This window comes from Haliotis asinina, chromosome 5 (assembly GCF_037392515.1).
Source record: "Haliotis asinina isolate JCU_RB_2024 chromosome 5, JCU_Hal_asi_v2, whole genome shotgun sequence".
Taxonomy (NCBI): domain Eukaryota; kingdom Metazoa; phylum Mollusca; class Gastropoda; order Lepetellida; family Haliotidae; genus Haliotis; species Haliotis asinina.
The window spans coordinates 77,368,344-77,390,636 of NC_090284.1; the positions used below are offsets into that span (position 1 = coordinate 77,368,344).

Sequence of the window (22,293 nt, forward strand, 5' to 3'; positions counted from 1 at the left end):
TTTCTACAGATTCAAGAGGAATTTTTGACTGAGTCCTGGTGTACAACTACTTGTGCATTTCCCTACTTTTCTACGTTTCTAAAGCAGCAAGTGATAGTGGCTTTCATGTTTGACATCTTGAATAACATACACAGGGCGTTTGAAGAAACTCTCAACAATGTTGATTTTGAGGTGACTACAATGCTCGGTATACGAACACAACTAGTAGTCTACTGAGGAGCGTTTGTTCATGGTCACGTGTAATGAATAAGTTTGGAGAAATGTGCAAAACAGATTTATTGCTCATCCATGTTGTTTCAGCTGGAAAATGTTTCCACGAGTTGACCAACACTCCACGGAACGCCTCCATTACTCGGTCCAACAACAACGACAGCAGCATCCTGTCCACTGTCGTCACCTGCTCAAGTGGCTACGCCTTTGCCGACGGCTCCACAAGTCGTACATACAACTGTTCGGGGGAGAATCTCTGGTCGCCATCTTTACCTCTCGAGGACTGTTTACGTAGGTGAAAAGTTGCCAATGTGATCTTTATGGTACATGTAGCACCCCTTGGTTGACACGGACAAGTCGCTAAAGATAACGTTTTAGAGCAACTGCATTGACTTTCCCAAGTTTCCCCTCTTTCCCGGCCCTTCCCACGTTGCCTCTATTCCTCAAACACCATCTCTCGCTTCTTTTAACCCGGCTTTTAAAGAACCTGGATAGAAATATGCAATAACAACTGTGTGATGCAAGACGATTGTCAACATTAAATTAATGTTCTATAGCGATATATCGACCTCCTTGAAAACCGTAAAAATCAAGAATAACAAGCCATGCATGTGCATTGTGGTACTGCGTTGTGTTTAAGGGTGGTGATAAAGAGAAATGGCGGTGCTTTCATAAGATGTCTGTCTTTGTTAACGCCTATACTACCCATCCAAATTGAAAGTTCAGGTTCCCCTACTTTCTTTAAAGCATTTACATTATAATATATTATCTACATATAATAAACATTATTACATTGTTACAGCCTTCTCCACCACCGAGTACACGTACAAGGTCAGTCTAGATCTGAAGTCCAATGGCCTGGTGGAAGAAGACAGTGTTTGCCGCAGTGACATAACAAAACTCTATAACGATGTGATATCCCCGACAACATCCGGCATCAACAATCTGTGTCAGATTCAGGGACAGCTGAATGCCAAATACCGCTTCAGTGTCGCTGAGGCCATCTTTGTTGGCGGCCCTTCTCTCTTTGATGTATGTACACATATCTGCAGTTTTGTTCTGTGCACAGATATTGAGTATTGCCAGAGTATTCCCTGACAATACCAGAGACGTTTGGAAAATAATTCATATATTTCATTTTGTAATGAATAACCTCCTTGTTTAGCTCTCAACTCATCAATGATCTTATTGCCCCCGGCATTGTCAAAACCTATCTTCCCTACAGCATGAGGTCGAACTGACGCTTAAACTGGAAAATAACGATGGACAAAACTCAGCTCTGACACTTTGCGCCCAGCTTATCAACCTTCAGAAGAGAGTGTTGTTTGGATTGGTAGCTGGAGGATGTAACTTCACTGTGCAAGAGAGTTCCACAGGCGTTAATCTGACACGGTCCGGACAATCCTGTGGTGTCGGCTACCGGCTGAGAGACGTCGGAGGAAGCAAGAAGTGCCGTAAGTTGTGTGCGTGTGTGAGTTCATGTGTGTTGTCAGCTTCCTTTGTCTGCCATGCTGCTGTTCTTGCAACAGTTGAAGGAAACATGGATATACTTTCTTATCGCAAAGTAAATCATAGTTACAACCTACCAACAACCAACCATGCAAATATTCTAACCTGAAGTATTGAAGAGTGTTTCATAACTTACCGCAGACCTTAAGACTGCGTGAAATGTGTGGCTTGATGCAGCGTGTTGATACAGCAGTTTATAGCGTAAAACTATGTTATGTTTGTATTACTCTTTCTCGGTAAAGTATACACGACATATGTGTTCAAGATTACTATATTTAGTTGAAAATAGTGTCCCTATCAATGCCTCCAACACTTCAGTTACGCTTACGGAGACACTATATCAAGCGCTGAGATATCCTATTAAACATGGCGCCGCTGTCTGTGTGTTACATTGTGTTGTGATTACCTATCGCATCTCAGTAAGATATACTGTTGAATATATTGCATAGCCACCATGAATGACGTTCAGTGACGTATGCGCAGTGTTTGTATGTAGCAGTGTCTACAATGTCACGATATGGATGGATCCGTCCTTAATGTTAGAGTCTCTCTCTCTCTCTCTTCTCTCTCCCCCACACTCCTCTCTCTCAGACATGTGCAGTCAAAATGTGGTTGTATGTTTCTGACGTGCATTCACGACAGTTCTACATTTATCCATGTGTACCACTCCACCTTTGCCAAGGATAACTAATGCAACAGATACCAACTGCTCAATAGACCAAAGACAGTACTGTCTGTAATTGCTAAACAAAATTCCATTAACCAAGTATGTCAACAAACAGTATGAAACCACAAATCAGTAAAAAATCTTTAATTTTGAGAGCATCTGAACAAACAGAAAACGCCAGAAAACAAGACAAATACTTTGTCCAAAAAGCTGCTAGTAGCACGGGTGCCGCAGTGATGCAGTGCAACCGTCGCAATAGCTCGCGGTAAGTATCTGGAGGAAGGGTGCCAAGGGAAGATTGTTCCACTCTTCAGGAAACATTGCTGAGTTCCTGTCACCACGTGCGTTGGGTAGAGTGATCAAACATTGGGTTCAGTGTATGGACTATGGTGTCATGATCAAAGTCGACATCAATAACCGTAACATGATTTGGTCTTGTGCTATCGTCAGTTAGGATGACATCCGGCCCGATTGCACGGGCATACGGAGACACGCACAGATCCAGAATGTCAACCCTGCAACACGATCCTTTCACCGTGCACCATTGCAGATCTACTGAGCACAGATTCAGTGAGAACCACTGGTGATCAGGTTCTGTCTTTAAACAGCTATGAGTAGTCAACAATACTACTTTCGAGCCTTTTTGAAAATGGCTCACTTCCGATAAGGGTGGTAACATCGACCTCGGTGGCTCATCTGGTGTGGAGGTGATCACAAGCACGACCATGTTAGATGTCGCATAAAGGAACAGGATCTCGCGACTACACGATTTCAAGATGGCTGACGGACGGGAAGTAGGGAGAGGGAGGAAGGGTGGACGATGGCGTGAGTGGGTGTGGGTGGTCACTGTCCACAGAAAAGTGTGTTTTCAAGCCTTCGTGTCAAACGTTCTTTTGTGAACGTGTGTGTGTGTGTGTGTGTGTGTGTGTGTGTGTGTGTGTGTGTGTGTGTGTGTGTGTGTGTGTGTGTGTGTAAGCGAGAGCTGCCGTTAGATTGTCGAACCTACTGAATGATTACACTTTGTAAGCACATATTGCATGTTATGAACCGTCATTTTAACGACCATTTCATCACTGCTGCTGTTGTTGTTGAATAGGAGGAAGCTTGAGTTCACGTTTTTGAGGCTGGTCTACCTTGGAAGCTTTGTTTCGTGTCGCAGTTTCGATCTGGTCAGTTCTAAAGGTTTGGTGACCATGATGTTGATGTTGTATGAGATACCTCCAACTCCAGATTCTAGAGTTTCTGTAGGCGACGTGATATCGATGACGTGGCATTGACGACCTCATTGATAGTCGCGTGTGATGGGGTGACGTCACACCATTGACATCATGATAGCGCGTGTGGTCGAATGCCATGTCCTTTGATTAGCTGAACTCTCCTGTATCATGAGGAGGTGACAGAATTTGTGTTACAACCAACAACGGCATAGTATACTGGGACCTGGAGTGTGTCAAATGTCGGGTAGGGGGGTGGGAGGGGGAGGGGGGTGTCTACCCGTCTATGCGAACGGAATCCTTTTCGGTATGTATTGTGCGACCCTCTTGACAAAGTAACAATAATTGAAGATGTGAAGCACGGCATACTGAAGTGCCTTTCTCACGTACCTCTTACCTGGTCTTCATCATTATGACTGGAGGTCCCACAGGGAAGGGCAGATGTAAGGGTACAGCGAGCAAATGTCCACATTTCTTCATCTTCTTTGGCTTCGTAGTACAACGAGAAGGCATCCCTGGGATCCAGTGGATCAGGCATGTGGGCACAGGGTCCTGGCAGTGCCCTGAAGAACGCTCTCAGCTCGGCACTTGTCTTTCTGTTTTTGAAGAAAACCACATTCATACAGGATCACCACGTGGTATGTTTCTTTGGGATTAGCGTGGGGTCCACATCGGCTAGTCTTCTAACGGGTACATCCACGCCAGAAGCAGTCCAAGTATTCATACATAGCGCTTGTAATAGTGCCATAGCCATTCACCATTTAGCGACAATTACCAGCAAAATTGAAGCCTATTCCTCCACCCTTACGGGTATGTTGGAGATTCTGGTTGGGATGTTGATGCATGAACAGGTTGAGTGAGTGAGTGAGTTTAGTTTTACGCCGCACTCCACCTATATGGCGGCGGTCTGTAAATAATCGAGTCTGGTCCAGACAATCCAGTCATCATCAACATGAGCACCGATCTGCGCAATTGGGAACCGATGACATGTGTGCCTCTAACGACAAACATAGTCGCCTTTTGTGGTAAGCATTGGTTTGCTGAAGGCCTATTCTATCCCGGAACCTTCACGGGTCCATGACCAGGTTGAGCTAGTGGAGACATTGAAGAGCTACCCTGGGTGACAGCCCCGAGTAGGAATGATGGCGATCGTAGGGGATTACAAAAACTGTTTTCAGAAAGTGAGCATGCAAGCCATGGGTAGAGTCACTGCTTCATTGAAAGGGTCAATGTCGTTCTGTTGGATGACCATGTTGAGAAGTGCAGCACAGCCTCAACGCAAAATCTCCAGGTCACTCTGGTAATGGGTCAACCCTCTTCACCCAGATCAAAGATAGCCATACATGTATCGTATCAGACCAGGAAAGCTTTGCGTTCTGGAGAAAACAAGCTGTCAGGATGGTAGAGACATGAGGATAAGGGCCAACATAGCCGGCCATGGTGAGCGTCGGTGTTAGGGAAGTGAGGAAGGAAAGTCCCATTGTGAGGAAATTAAGTAAATCTTTGAGAACGAGACGCAAGATGGATCAAGCGTCATACGCCAGTCGCCAATGTCCGTCTATGTTGTAGACCTTCGAAATGGTTTCAAGCGACTAGGCCCCTCCTCGCCATGGTCAGTTTATCCGAGGCCTCATATCCCCGAGGCACAACACACACGTTCGGAACATACCTTGATCTTTGTCTTCCTCCCTGCCGTCACTGTTTTCATATTGTGTGGTTGGTCTGATGACTGTGCCATATAACACTGGTGGTAGGGTTCCAAGGGTTCTTTGTTGCAGTCATGATTTGTTCCACACTGATGGTTCCCTGTGCCCTTGATTTTCCCACGTTGACTTGGGCCAAACATCTATGATAGGTGTTCATGCTGGAGCAGGTGCTGGGTTGTTTGTCGGGGGCTGTCAAATGTCGTTGAAATTAGTGTAGGTTTCGGACAAATTAGAGACAGAAAATCCCTTCCTTTTCCACAGATTCACATGACCCAGGATATAGGCACCAGCACCACACATGCAAACATCTAGGTGAGGGTACAACTTGGACAAAGTGATGTGACTGTGTGTCCCTGTCCAACCAGCTATGAATAGGTTCCTCGTAAGGATGAAAAAAGCAACAGTAGATCAGTGCAACTAGTGTCTGCAAGAGTGGCATGGTCATCGGGAAGTTGAGAATGATAGATGCACTGTTTGAGACTGTCTCCCAATGATCGTGGGGAAAACAAAGCGCCTTTGGGCAGGTGATCTGCGATCTGAATATAGGCGATATATATATATATCGTCGATATATATATATCGTAATGGTAACGCTGATTGTGTTGATTCATGTGAAGGATATTGTTTGGTTGAGGCACCTCACTCTTGTACATACAATACCTATACATCCTTATTCACAGATGGATCCAAGGATGGTGGGGCTGTGGCTTGTGCCACTGTCATTGGGTCCAAGACAATCTCTTGGATTACCGGCTGACAGCTCTATTTTCACAGCAGAAGCAAACGCTGTATTAACAGCTCTTAAATATATTCAAAGACACCCTAAACACAAACAGTATATAATCTATTCCGACTCTCTTTCTTGTCTTCAGGGTATTAAAAATATTTCTTGTAAACATCCGCTTTTAATAGAAATCATTGAATTGTATAATGATCTTGCTACTGGCCAATACGACATCGTCTTTTGTTGGTTACCCAGCCACGTGGTCATTTCAGGGAATACACTGGCTGATCTTGCTGCCAAGTCAGCACTCAACGAATCTGTGACACTACTTCTTATTCCATACTCTGATTACAAAGCTAGCATTAGAACCACACCCGTGGTCATCATGCGGCGATGTTGTATTGGCTGCACAGGATATACTCATGAATACTTATTGAAAGGTGAGGATCCTCCGTTCTGCATCCCTTGTGATGAAAAAATCACGGTCAAGCATGTCTTGCTGGACTGCGTCGAATATTCCTTCACAAGGGATAATTATTTCAAATCACGAACTATGAAGGACCTTTTTAGTAACGTGGGTTCTCGTTTAATTATTGCATTTGAAAAAAATAGATTTGTTGAGTGACTTGTAAATAAATAAGTATTTTATGATTGAAAGTTAAATTAGTAACTGAGATTGTTAGTGTCTGTATCCTCGAGGGGGGTTGAAGTACCGTAAAATTATTGTGCTCCTGAGAGGGTGCGTAAGTCCCAAAACTGTTGCAGTCATATTTAATCTTCCTTCTTTTTAGCCGTAGTATTTCTGTCATTTTAATTTGCAGCTAAGCTTGCATACAATCACCAGCAGCTGAAGGGATGACGTAAATCCAGCAAGGGACCATGTAGGTAGCAGAGGTACTGTAAGTCCCCATGGTCCCAAGTATGGTGATCTACCATCAGTTGTTGGTGATCTATGACCTGTTTTTATATTGTACTGTCCAAATAGCGATACTATTGCTAGTTTTAAATACTACTGTGATAGTCTAGTGGTTTTACTGTCCTTTGTCGACAGGTTCTTCATAATATGCATATATATTTCGTTTTTTATGTCACATGTGTTCTCGTCACGATATGGCTGCAATATTGCCGATGTAACGTTAATCATTAACTCACTCATGTACAGGAAACGATTCAGACAGTGACAAACAGGTTTATTGAGTAAAAGGCAACAGGCCCATGTAACAGACATTTGCATATTGTATTAATAATTAGTTCATGTACTGGAGTACATAATACAGTAAAATATGAACATCTTCTCTAATACTGTTATTGCGTGTTTTCATACCGTTAACATAACTGACTTTTAGATCAACATGAGTCACATATTTCTGAATACATATTAACCTTAAATTAGAAAAAAAACCCGTCCACATCTAAGGAGTGCATGCAGTTAATTTTCAGTATTTTTTATACATTTTATCTTCATTCAGCTTCCTCCTGTTTGTTTATGAATTTTAGCTATGTATTTCTGCTGCCGTCATTGAACAGGAACATATTGCTCCTTGCGATCTTCTTTCTTCTCCTCCTTGGCAATTGGTTAGACCCCAAGTGGACCTAACATTAACTACATTTAAAAAATCAGAAACTAATAAACATAAATATAATCAATTAAATACTAAATATAGCAATTACAAACCCTTATTTACATATGGTTCCAAGGACGGTGGCGCAGTGGCTTGTGCCACTGTCATTGGGTCCAGAACAATATCTTCTAGACTACCAGAAAACAGTTCTATTTTTACAGCTGAAGCAAACGCCATACTAACGGCTCTTAAATATATTGAAAGACGCCCTAAACGTAAACAATATATAATCTATTCAGACTTTGTTTCTTGCCTTTAGGCTATTAAAACTATTTCTTGTAAACATCCACTTTTAAAAGAAATTATTGAATTGTATAATGATCTTGCTACTGGCCAATATGACATCGTCTTTTGTTAGTTACCCAGCCATGCAGGAACCCATTGGCTGACCTTGCTGCTAAAGCTGCACTCAAGAAATCTGTGACACCACCATTAGATCTTATATCCGCGATCTGATGCAAAAGAAGTGGGACACCCAAGAGGATATAAATAAATTACATGAGATAAAACCTTACATTGGTTATACCCACTTGAGTTGTCAGTCCAGATTTAGACATCCTGCGGCGATGTCGTATTGGTCATATGAGGTATACATATGCATACTTGTTGAAAGGTGAAGATCCTCCGTTTTGCATCCCTTGTGATGAGCATATCCTGCTTGACTGTGTTGAATCCTCCATCATAAGGGATAAATATTTCAATGTAAAAACACTTTCGGATCTTTTTAACACCGTAAATACTCATTTAATTATTGGATTTTTAAAGGAAATTAATTTCCGTGTTGAATTGTAATTTATATGTTCTATAGATAGTTGCATTTTAATGATTGGTAGTATAGATTAGGAACATTGATTATTAGTGTCTGTACCCTCAAAGGGGGTTGAAGTATTGTAAAATTATTGTCATCCTGAGAGGGTACGTAAGTCCCAAAAGTTTCTAAGTAAATTTATACTTGGTAGGATTTTTAAGCGTAGTACTTGTGCTATTTTAATTTTGGCTAAAATTTCTTACAATCGCCATCGGATGAAGGGATGGTGTAAATCCAACTAGGGTCCATACAGGTAGCAAATGTACTGCAAGTCCCCATGATCCCTAGTGTGGTGGTCTATCTTCTGTTGTTGGCGATCTATAGCCTGTTTTTATACTGTATTGCTCATATAATGATATCAGTTTGAACTTTCCACACTAGTTTTAATGCTAATTGTGATATTCTAGGTGTTTTACTGTCCTTCGCTGACAGGTTTTATAATGTACACATGGTCCTTTTCATTGTTGAATGTTCTCGTCACGATATGGCTGAAATATTGCCGATGTGACGTTAAATATCAACTCGCTCACTCACTCCGTTTTGTATCACTATTGATAAGAGAGTCACGGTCAAGCATCCCCTGCGTGACTACGTTGAATTCTCCATCATAATGGAGAAATATTTCCATGTTAACGAACTGTTAAGGATCTTTTTAATGCTGTTAATTTTTATTCAGCTCTCGGTTTTAAAAAGAAATTCATTTAATTAAGGAATTTTTATTAATATGTTCTGTAGATAGATGTACTTTAATGACTGGAAGTTTTGAGTATCAACTTAAAGTGTTAGTGGATTAAAGTATCGTAACATGATTGTCCTCTTGAGAGGGTACGTAAGGCCCAGAACTTTCAAAGCAATATTTAAACATACCATTTTTTTCTAAAATGTAGCACATTTTCGGCTAAATTTCCTTCATTCACGAGTGGCAGAGGATATGGTGTGAATCCAAGTAGGGTCCATGTAGGTAGCAAGGCACTGTGAGTTCCCATGGTGTTTGGTATGGTGATCTATCCTCAGTTCGATCTATAGCCCACTTTTACATGGTATTGTCCAAATTGCTTTTCTCCTTTTAAAGTTATCTGCTAGCTAGATTTAACACAATAATAATCTAGTGTTTTTTCTATCCTACGTCGACAGGGTTTTATGCATTATGTACATATATTATGAATTTAGAACCAGTCTTAGTCACCATATGGCTGAAATATTTCGACTTTACATCTTAACTCACTCACTCTTCATTTAGTTTTTAAAAATAAACATAATCTCTCATTGTAATTAACTTTGCTGTATCTTCCATTTCAACTGCTAAATCCAAAACGCCAAATCTAAATTTTGACAGTTCAGATGTTAGCTGTTATGGAATATCAGAATTTAAACCTCTTGATAATAATTATCAATCTTAATAATAAAAACGTTTATCAGAAGGTTGAATTGTAGAGAACCAACATTGTTTAAAATTATCCTAAAGTCTCTCGAAACAATCCAGATATGAAACGATACAGATATGAAACAGTAAAGATATGCAACATCCTGACTGATCCATGCATAGCCAAAACCATGCTTAAATAACACATTCCCGATACATGTTGCTCAAGTTTTGCGGCCAGCATCATGTAAGACCTTATAACAACGTCTATTATAAGGCATATGCAGAAGTTGACACGAGTATTTAATTACTTTAGTCATATAACTCAAAAGTAATGTGTAAAGTCTCCAAAGCCATGCTATTACAGGTATTATTCGAACCTTCACGGGTCGAAACAATAAGAAATATACCTCTATATACCTATTTGGGCTTCTTTAAAGGAAGATCTGAACAGAGGACATGTAACATTCTTGCCCAAATGCGTGGAAAAGTAACACCATAAGCTTAAACAGTACTGTTAGAAAAGGAAGCACTTGATGCAGCTCCCATCAGCAGCATGTACAACATGGTGGTTTCAGTGATCTGGTTTCAGTGCATGGTAACTGGCCACAACCATCATTCTTGACTTCCACAATACATTGCTTCTTTTCTGGGAAGGTGTTTAAGCCTACGGTGTGTCTTCTGTCTGTACTATTCGTCGATTCAATCAGGATCTTCTGTGTGCATTACGAAAACAACAACGGTTGCATCGAAATGCAAGTCATGGTTGCTTTCCTGTACTTTTTTCCATCTGGAACGCGAGTTACCTCCCAACCGTCTTTCCGGAAGTGCTGCCATCTTGGATCCTGTATCTTGAAGTATCACCATCTTGAAAAAAGCGCCAGGATAGCGTTGTTCATTACTGATATGTCTGTATGTTTCAGTACTGCGCTCCTGTCTTTCAAAAGATATGTCTATGTGTTTCAGTACCGTGTCCACACGGGTACTCGTCCTCCCCAAGTGGAGGTTGTCTTGAGTGCCCAGACGGTCAGTATCAGGACCAGTCCGGACAAGGCTCCTGTAAGAGCTGCGGCGACAACATGTACTCATTGACCCCACGGACCAGCAGAGCAAGATGTGTTAGTGAGTGTGATCTTGGTTGCATTTCAAAGCGTATACAGATATCGAAAATGCCTGCCCTGACAGTTCTTCAGGTATGAAGTTGATGTTATGCTAACACTGCGGTCTGTGCTGTTTCAGGTAAGTGTCGCCCCGGGTTCTTTTCTGCAACGGGGCAGCAGCCATGTGATGAGTGCCAGGAGGATACGTACTGGGTGAACGCCACTCATTGCCTGCCATGTCCAGATGGAGGCTCTACCTTGCATGTACAGGGCACCACCAGCATATCAGCGTGTAGAGGTATGGTGTAATGTGCACCTTGTTATGAATACAGCATCTGCGTGGTTGTGTTCAGATATAGAGACTGTGTGGCTGAGTTCAGATGTCGAGATTGCATGGTTGTGTCAGATGTAGAGACTGCATTGTTGTGTGAGATGTAGAGACTGTGTGGTTGTGTCAGATACAAAGACTGTATAATTGTGTCAGATGTAGAGACTGTTTCTTTGTGCCAGATACAGAGATTGTGTTTGTTTCAGATATAAAAGCTTAGTTTAGAACATGATACACAATATTGCAATTTTGCCAATTTCTGTTTTGGACCGCACGACTTGTGCTTAGTGCATGAGTGACGTGAAACAACACAGTCTTTGAAACTACAGAATAACAAACAGGCTTTGCTTAGAAACAGTTTACTGTCATAAATTGTGGCAATAGTTGGTTACTCTGACGTGGGAAATGCAGCAATACTATATCTACTGTCTGCTGTTCCAGTATTTGTGCTACCTTGTGGCGGTGTTCGTCTGTTTCAGCACCGTGTCCCACAGGCCAGTACTCAGTGACTGGCTACTATCCCTGTACACCGTGTCCTCTCCATTTCTACCAAAACGTTACGGGAGAGAGTCGGTGCACGGAGTGCCCCACAGATCAGATCACAGATCAGACTGGCTCAAAAAATGAAAGCGCCTGCAAACCTGGAAGTAAGTAAACCCTTTCCTACCACGACTTTTTACTCAAAGTGGGACTCAAAATAATGCTAAGCTATAACTTCTGGTAATCTGCATACAACTGTGCTGCTTTCTTCATCTACCTATGTTTCGGCAACATCATGTACAACCCATAAAAAATCTAGACGTACTTAAAGCACTATATCTTATGCACTAACCTTATGAAGGCTAACTGCGTGAGGATTATACATCAACTTGATGAACAGCCAATGCAAATATCGTGCATTTGAACAGTTTTGGTTTGGTGAAAACAGTACCTCTAAACAGCATGGAATGTTTTGAAAAATATATGTTTGGGAACACTTGGCTGTATTAATTAATTACATTTCCACTGGTGAATCTAAACTTTTGATGTTAGTATATTACGATTATATGAAATACAGGTATGCGTTGTATTACATTTCCCATATGTCTTGTGTCTATATCAAAGTTAATTGTCGACAGCTCTATTTTCCCCAGGACTCCGTCCAGCAAGTGTGAGTTGTGTGGCCCTATAAGATAAAATAGTCAAGTCTTCTGTTGTGTAGCAAATGGTAGCGTCCAACTTACATTATGTGTATGATTTTGATATTTCCTTCTTGACAGCTTTGACATAAGCAAGTAGGTACGTTTCTACCTGATATTTCCTTCTTGACAGCTTTGACATAAGCAAGTAGGTACGTTTCTACCTGATATTTCCTTCTTGACAGCTTTGACATAAGCAAGTAGGTACGTTTCTACCTGATATTTCCTTCTTGACAGCTTTGACATAAGCAAGTAGGTACGTTTCTACCTGATATTTCCTTCTTGACAGCTTTGACATAAGCAAGTAGGTACGTTTCTCCCTGATATTTCCTTCTTGACAGCTTTGACATAAGCAAATAGGTACGTTTCTACCTGATATTTCCTTCTTGACAGCTTTGACATAAGCAAATAGGTACGTTTCTACCTGATATTTCCTTCTTGACAGCTTTGACATAAGCAAATAGGTACGTTTCTCCCTGATATTTCCTTCTTGGCAGCTTTGACATAAGCAAGTAGGTACGTTTCTACCTGATATTTCCTTCTTGACAGCTTTGACATAAGCAAGTAGGTACGTTTCTACCTGATATTTAGCTTGTTGATAACAACGGACTTTCAAACTTGTTTAATGTTAAACTATCCCTGGTTATTTTACCCATTTGTCATCAATTTCAAAGCAACGCAACGTTGCGTACTCTTAAGTGTTGGTTCTGTTTGGGCAATTCCCTACTTAATGTGCATTTTGGTCTAACTTTCAGACACAAGAATTTGCTCAGAAGCGTGTTCAGATGCCGGCACGGACAGCTGTACTTATATCTACCACAGACTGGTGTGTACCTGTAAACGAGGTGAGCTGAAATTTTTCCACACATATGTTCCTGTGAATTAAGTGAGTTGGATGTTCCACAGACGTATGTTCCTGTAGACGAGGTGAGTTGGATGTTCCACAGACGTATGTTCCTGTAGACGAGGTGAGTTGGATGTTCCACAGACGTATGTTCCTGTAGACGAGGTGAGCTGGATGTTCCATAGACATATGTTCCTGTAGACGAGGTGAGTTGAATGTTCCACAGACGTATGTTCCTGTAGACGAGGTGAGTTGGATGTTCCACAGACGTATGTTCCTGTAGACGATGTGAATTGTTCGTGTATGTTCCGCAGACAATGTTCCTGTAATGAAATGATCTGTTCATGCATGTTCCACTGACATTTGTTACTTTTTGTGGAAGTGAGTTGTTCATGTATGTTCCTTTGTACGATAATGTATCCTTTAATAGGAGGAGTGTTCCCCTACCCAGCACAGTAGTGCACATAGCCAAGTTAGGTAAAACTCGTGTGTAAATGTAATGTTCACATGTCTACCAGTAATTCGTGGTTAACATGTGAAGAACTTCATGTTTAAGAAGAAGCCCAGACCAGAGACACTTTGTTAACCACATGCAATATCCCAACTTTCCAGGCAGTGATGTTTGACTATGATGTGAACAATGGTGAACTATTGACTACTTCAGAAACACAGGATATCAACCGTAGCGATAAACATGGGCGGCCAAAATGGTTAAAGTATTCTCGTGATGACTTAAGAGAACTATGCATTATATCCTCGTCGGTCAAATATGTCATTTTTCCTGATCCTGACTCATGCTTATTTGCTGTATCTTTCCTCTCTTCCGAACGGTTGCGTGGAAACATGAATTACTTCAATTCCTTTGAAGCGAACAATCACTCACTCTCGAATTACCTCCCGTTTTCCACGCCCAAAGGCACCCACGTGACAGCAGCATGCCGTGTCTTCAATCACTCCTCAATCGCCCAAGCGGATGGTTGGTCGGTCACCTCATGTTATAGATACATAACCAAACGCCCCTGTGAATCACTCATTCTTATTAAATGGTAGCACTGGGGTCTGCAGTTGTGAAAATACAGTCAATAAAATTCACAAAGCAGTCACATTTTTCAGTCAGTACCGTATCTCTCTCAGGCACGACCAGATTTCTCACTGTGTGTCCACAAATATATGACCACCAATTCCGCGTTGTATTTTACGTTACAGTATACCTATATACTTACGATCTTTTTACTCCATTTATATTGATACAGCTCGGGAATTCGTAGTTGTACATAAATCCGGGTAACTATGGAAGCGAATTCCTATACTCCAAAACTGATATGCAAATTAGATAGAGTAATTAACATCGTGAACTGTCCACTTAGCTGTTTAGTGATATCAGCAAAAGATTTAATAAACAACACTAATAAAAACTGGAAATATCAGTTGATAGTTTACAGATCAACAACAAGTAAGTTTATAATGACGGTGCAAATACTTATTTACATCCCGACACAGGAACACATTCAGCACTTGATTTATCGGACTCCAACCTTTTGAGTGAATTCGAATGGTCAGTCCACGGCGACCTCTGTGGAAGTGACCATTTCCCAACCATACTAAACCCCATGAATCCATCTGACGTTCCTCCATCATCAAGATGGAATTTAGAAAAAGACTGACTGGAATTTAGATGAAAGTCTCAGTTCTGACCAACTCAAAACTGAATTTTTAATGACATTCCTGATGCCATGACATCTTTTTCAGGTAAACTAAATGACATAGCTGGCGAATGTATCCCAAAGTCGTCTTCACTTAATCACATACGAAAACCATGGGTTACAGATGAATGCAAACAGGCTAGGAAGGCAACGGAAGAGAGCTGAACATTACTTTTGTCCCCATCCTATGGTCCACAATGTAGATAAATTTAAAATTATTAATGTTAAAACACGGCATACTTTCAAGCAAAGTAAACGGCAGTCTTGGCGAATCTATGTATGAGGAATCAATTCCCGCACGCCGATATCAAAGGTGTGGAATATGATCCAGAAGATCAAGGGTAAAGGATCTAAATCTAGCATCCACCATCTATAGAATGGAAACATGTTATGGACTAATAAATCAGATATTGCAAATACACTTGGTGGTACCTTGGCCAAACATTCTTCCTCATCTAATTATGTACCTGAATTCCAAAAAATATCAAAAACAGCAGGAAAATAAATCTATAAATTTAAATTGAGATAATGGAGAAGACTACAATTAAACCTTTTCAGTACCTAAGCTTCATACTGCCCTTGATCAGACTCACGACACTGCTTCTGTAGCTGATACTATCCATTATCAAATCCTGAAGTACTTACCGGAATCATGTTTGGAGACACTATTACATAGTTTTATAACATCTGGACAAGTGGTACTTTCCCTTCGTCGTGGCGTGATGCAATAATTGTTCCCATCCCGAAACCTAGACGTGATCATACTGATCCTTCCAATTATAGGCCCATTTCATTAACTAGCCGTGTTTGCAAGACCATGATAAATAATCGACTTGTTTGGTACTTGGAAACTAATAACCTTATAACAGATATACAACGTGGTTTCCGTAAAAACAGAAGTACTGTCGATCACTTAGTGCGTTTAGAATCTTTTGTTAAGAATGCCATAATTAATAAGCAACATGCACTGTCGATCCTTTTCGATTTAGAAAAAGCGTACGACATGACTTGGAAACATGGGATTTTAAAATATTTACATCAATTAGGATTATGAGGCCGTTTATCTCAGTTTATAGCCAACTTTTTAAATGACAGGAAATTTCAAGTGAGCGTGGGTTCTATCCTGTCTGATCGTTTGTCAGGATCAGGATGTCACACAAGGCAGTATTTTGTCTGTGACATTGTTTAGTAATAAAATCAACAGTTTATCAAGGGTTTTAAATGATTCAATCGGCGGGTCACTTTTGTGGATGATTTTAATATTTCTTACTAAATGTCACCCCTATCAAAATTGTAAAGGAGGCCAAATTCTTGGGACTTATTTTCGACTCCTGTTTGTCTCCTATTCCTATTTGTTTTTGGTCTTTTAGAGCTTCTCCTATTCACAGTCTTTATGTCGACGCTGATGCGCCTTCTCTCAACCAATGCCGTATAAAACCATCTTTACAATGTATTAAAAAATATCTTCTAATGAGTCTAATTCTGCATATAAGCATATGTATAGCAAAAAGTCTTCTCTTGTTCTTCCTCCTGGTCTCAGAATTAAGCCATTTATTGCTGCTTCAGGTATTGAGCTGGAAAATATAGCTCCGTTTTTACAGCTGAAGCAAACGCTATACTGACAGCTCTTAAATATATTAGAGAGACACCCAAAAAATAATAAGCAATAAATTACCTTTTCTGACTCTCTTTCTTGCCTTCAGGCAATTAAAAATCCTTCTTGCTATCATCCACTTTTATTAGAAATTATTATTTGATTATTTAATTATAATGATGCTACTGGCTAATACGACATCGTCTTTTGTTGGCTACCCTTCCATGTGACACACTGGCTGACCTGGCTGCTAAGGCAGCACTCAACAAATCTGTGACACTACTTTTTATTCTTTACAGTGATTATAAAACCACCATTAGATCTTATATCCGTGATCTGATGCAGAAGAAATGGAACTCTCAAGTAGGTAAAAATAAATTACATGCGATAAAATATATTGGTTATACCTTCTTGGGTTGTCAGTCTAGATTTGAAGAGGTTATCATGCGATGTAGGGTTTTATTTCATGTAATTTTTGATACCTACTAGAGTGTCCAACCTCTTCTGCATCAGATCACGGATGTAAGACCTAATGATAGCTTTATAATCAGTGTATGGAATAAGAAGTGTTGTCACAGATTTCGTGAGTGCTGCCTTGGCAGCGAGATCAGCCAGTGTGTTACCAGAAATGCCAAAGTGGCTTGATAGCCAACAAAAGACGATGTCGTATTGGCCAGTAGCATTATACAATTCAATAATTTCTATTAAAAGTGGATGTTTACAAGAAATATTTTTATTCGCCTGAAGACAAGAAAGAGAATCTGAATAAATTATATGTTGTTTACGTTCAGGGTGTCTTTGAATATATTTAAAAGCTATTAATATGGCGTTTGCTTCTGCTGTAAAACTAGAGCTGTTATCTGGAATTCTAGAAGATATTGTTCTGGATCCAATGACTGTGGCACAAGCTACTGCACCACCGTCCTTGGAACCATATGTAAATAAGAGTTTATGATTACTATATTTAGTTTTTAATTGATTATATTCTTGTTTATATTATAACTCATTAGTTTCTGATTTTTTAAATGAAGTTAATGTTAGGTCCCCTTGTGTCCTAACCAGTTGCCAAGGAGGAGAAGAAAGGAGATGGGAATGCGATATACTTTCCAGCTCAATGCCGGCAGAAGAAATAAATGGTTTAATTCTGTGCCCTAGAGGCGGGACAAGAGAAGACTTTTTGTTATACAAATCCTAATAAAGCGGGATCTATAGCCTACTTTTATATTATGTATTGCCCAAATAATGCTGTAGTTTTAACTTCATATGCTAGTTTTAGACTCGAATTGTGATAATCTAGTTATTTTACTGTACTTTGATGACGGGTTTTATAATATCTACATTTTCTGTATAATCATGTTTATTCTCATCACGATATGGCTGAAATATTGCCGATGTGACGTTAAATTATAACTCACTCACTCATAAAGCAGATTGAAAACACAGTTATGGGCAGAGTTAGATTCATTAGAATATAATTTAGTAATGTATTGTAAAGACAGTTTCATACGACGTTGTGTAAGAGATGGTTCATCGGCCTCAACGTAGAGACTGTCAACAGGGGAGGTTCTAAAGGACCCAAGACAAAGTCTTAGACCTTGGTGGTGGACAGAATCAAGAAGGTTAAGGTTCCTTTTGCAGGTTCTACCATATACGATGGAGCCATTTTTGAACGGACGAGTGATCGATATAAGTGTAAGAGGGTACTTTGGTCCCCTCCCCACTTTCAGTTTGAAACAACTTTCAACAAATCTAGTGTCTTCAGGCATTTAGCTTTAAGGGATTTAATGCGCGGTAAGAAGGTTAAATGAGAATCGAAAATATGTCCCAAGAACTTGGTCTCCTTTACAACTTTGATGGGAGTGCCATTTGGAGATAGCTCAGGGTCCTTATGTTGCTTATATTTTCTACAGAAGTGTATACAATCAGTTTTCAAGACACCATTTATCTATTTTGTTTAAACACAACTGCAATTGTCTTTCAATAGTATGCATACTTTTACCGCGACAAGAAATATTAAAATCATCCACAAATAACGATCCATTAATTGAATCGTTTAAAACTTTAGATAAACTGTTGATCTTGATGCTAAAAGGAGTGACAGACAAAATACTGTCTTGTGGAACACCCTGATCCTGATTGTAATGATCAGACAGGGTAGAACCCACGCGGACCTGGAACTGTCTGTCTTTTAAAAACTGTGATACAGAATGAGGTAAACGACCTCTCTACCCAAAATCCTTTAAAATGCCATGCTTCCAGGTGGTATCGTACGCTTTCTCGAGATCAAAGAATATCGATACAGCATGTTGTTTATTTACTATAGCATTTTTGACAAAGGATTCTAAACGCACCAAATGATCAATGGTACTTCTATTCTTCCGAAAACTACATTTAATATTTGTAATGAGGTTATCGGTTTCCAGATGTCCATATTTTGCCAAATATATCTTAAAGAGTGACCAGACATGGTTCAGGCAAATGTTTCAGCAGCTGATAGTGAATATTGTCATCACCCGCTGCTGTGTCATGAGCTTGTTCAAGAGCAGTATATAGCTCATGTAATGAAAACATTTCATTATTTTCTTCACCGTTATCTGATTCAAAATGAATGTTTGTCTTCTCCTGTTGTTTCTGATATCTCTGAAACTCAGGGACATAATTTGCTGATGAAGAATTTTGGGCAAGAGCTTCGCCAATTATATTTGCAATTTGACATTTGTCAGTAATTAAATTATTACTATCTTTGAGATGGTGTACGGCAGATTTGGAACCTTTGCCTTTAATTCTTTGAACCATGTTCCATACTTTGGACACTGGCGTGCGTGAATTAAGTTTGGAGACATAATTTCTCCAAGATTGTTGTTTGTTTTGTTTAAAGGCATGACGCGCCTTTGCATTCACTATTTTGAATTTATGTAGGTTATGGACAGTGGGATGACGGCGAAAATAATGTTCTGTCTTTTTCCTTGCTTTTCTGGCCTGTCTAGACTCTGCATTGAACCACTGTTTTCGTACATGTGGAGTCGCAGAGGACTTTGCTATACACTCAACAGCTATTTTATTTAAAATGTCAGCAAAAGTTTGAATTGGATCAGTTATATCACTGAAACATTCAGGTCGCAGTTTTGATTCACACATAGTTTGATATAAAGACCAGTTACCCTTCAAAAGTTCCATCTTGTAAACGATGGAGAATCAGATGGAGTAATTTCTAAGAGGATAGTTGGAAAGTGGCCACTTCCACAAAGGTCACTATGAACAGACCAATCAAATTCATTGAGGAGGTTAGAGTCGACAAGAGATAAATCCAGAGAAGAATAAGTGCCAGTTGCAGGATGCAGATAGGTGCTTGAATCATCATTAAATATGCACAGGTCATTATTTGAACTGAAATCTTCAATTATTTTGCCTTTAGCATTAGTGTTAGTACTGCCCCAGAGTGGGTTGTGACCGTTTAGGTCACCCATAATAACACATTGGTTTGGGAGTTGGTCATAGAGTGATTGAAGGTCAGTATGTTGAAGTATTGAAGAAGGTGGAATATATAGAGAACATGGTGTTGATGCTACACCCAGAGTCAGTCGCACTGCAACAGCTTGGAGATTAGTGTTTAGTATAACAGGGCTATGAATAACATCTTGCCGTATAAGAATAGTAGAATCTGCTGTGGCCCTATCACCCAGAGGGGAAAGAGAATGATAGGCGTTAAACTGGCGTAAGATAACATTATCTGTCTGTTTCAGATGTGTTTCATTCAAAAATAATGCGGATGGTGTGAGATCCTGGACTAAAACTGTAGTTCATTGAAATTAGTTCTTAGACCTCTACAATTCCACTGTACGATATTAGTTAAATGACCTATCTTTTAGGTGGATGGATAGGGGATCTACCCCTTGCTTTTTTTAGGGCGACAAGCTATGTGCCCTGGGATGGATGTTTTCTGACACATCCATGTCCTCCAATGAACCATATTTGTTAAATAATTGAAGATGGTTCTCTGAACCCTTAGAAGCTCTGACACCTTTTTTCACTGTTTCTGCCCTAGTATTGGCTGTATTTTTTACTGCTTTCTTTGAATTTGTTTCTGGACGAGTCTTCTGAGGGTAAGATTCTTTATGGATAACAACTTCTTTATTGCATATGGTGCGACGTTTCGGTATGGATCCTTATACCTACTTTACCAGTTCTACAACGCTGAAAACCATGCTCAAAGCGAATGGCAGGAACACCTCTAAACAACAACAGCCACCAAAAGGTGTCGTCTACAAAATCAACTGCGACTGTGGCGAGGCATATGTAGGTGAAACCTCCCGGCCCATAAACATCAGAATCAAAGAACACTTATCATCTACAACCAAATCAGATCGGAAATCTGCTATATCTGACCACATCATCAAATGTCCCAATCACAGCATAATTTGGAACAGCGTAGAGATATTATCCAAAAACCACAAGGACTTCACCCAAAGAAAACTGGCTGAAGCAGTTCAAATCAGGAGACACAAGCCCTCAATCAACAGAGATCAGGGATATCTCATCCCAACTGCATACAATGAACTCATAAAAATAACAGCCTAGAGCTCACCAGCCACCATTACTAATTACCCTATCAGCCATGTATACCTTGTCACAGCTACAGCCACTATTGGCTTCCTCTTATTGTCTCATCATTACCACCACCCATTGTTGTTGTTGTTAATCCCCCGCCTTTGATTCATACCTACATGTTGTTATTACTTTATCCCTGTCCATGTATATAAGTCTGTTCTGTGATGTATTACTCCACTCTTGCTTGACAACGGTATAAGGATCCATACCGAAACGTCGCATCATATGCAATAAAGAAGTTGTTATCCATAAAGAATCTTACCCTCTTATCACTTACCAGCTTCTAATAATGCCAATCAAACAAATCAGAGTCTTCTGAGTTGACTGAGGCAGTAACTGTGCTTCATCCTGAACTTGGATCTGACTGCTTATACATGGCTCCGAAGTTTGAGTAGACTGTTCCTCACGTATAAGAAGGTGAGGGGTGTCGGCTGTTACCCAAGTCAAATCTGTTTGACACTCTATGGAAACAATCTTTTTAGCATCAGCGTAGCTGATGTTTGAGTAAATTTAACGTTGTTGATTTCCATTTATTTCCATTTGTTTTTTCTATACTGTACAGTCTTTGGAAAAGGATGAATGATTACCGGAACAGTTTGTGCATTTTTTAAACATACTTTCACAATCTTGAGTTACGTGTGAAGTCTCGATACAGTGAGCACATGTTATTGGCTTTGTGCACTTGTTGACACCATGACCATATATTTGGCATCTGAAACATCGCCAAGAATTTGGAATGTAAACATCAACTGACATAGTGCAGCAATCAACCTTGACACACTTAGGAGGATTTGGTGAAGAGAAGGAAAAGAGGTACGTGTTTGTTGGAATGACATCATTATTTTTGCGGGCGGTGAATCGCTTGACATATGCGACTCCCTGATCCTTCATTTCAGAAACGATGACCAGTTCTGATATTTTGCCCAACAAACGATCTCTATCTCTTATGATACCTTTCTTGGTGTTCAGTGTTCTGTGTTTAGTAACTGAAACCTGGATTCCAGCAAACGTTTCTGTATTCATAAAATTAGTGGCTTGTTGTTTCCTACTGCATTCAATCAGAAACGACCCTGAACGCTAGTGTTTTATGTTCTTCACCTCACCTGCGATGCCAT

General features: G+C 40.1%; 1 protein-coding gene across 1 annotated transcript in view; it reads left to right on the top strand.

The window, feature by feature from the left end:
• LOC137285337 (uncharacterized) overlaps positions 1-22,293 on the top strand; it is a 231,844-nt gene that overhangs the window by 104,394 nt on the left and 105,157 nt on the right. Inside the window, exons 25-31 of the mRNA XM_067817702.1 lie at positions 301-501; positions 1,013-1,242; positions 1,436-1,664; positions 10,790-10,945; positions 11,063-11,221; positions 11,731-11,898; positions 13,185-13,274. Of these exons, the coding sequence (XP_067673803.1) occupies positions 301-501; positions 1,013-1,242; positions 1,436-1,664; positions 10,790-10,945; positions 11,063-11,221; positions 11,731-11,898; positions 13,185-13,274 (1,233 nt within the window). The remainder of the gene's footprint in view (positions 1-300; positions 502-1,012; positions 1,243-1,435; positions 1,665-10,789; positions 10,946-11,062; positions 11,222-11,730; positions 11,899-13,184; positions 13,275-22,293) is intronic.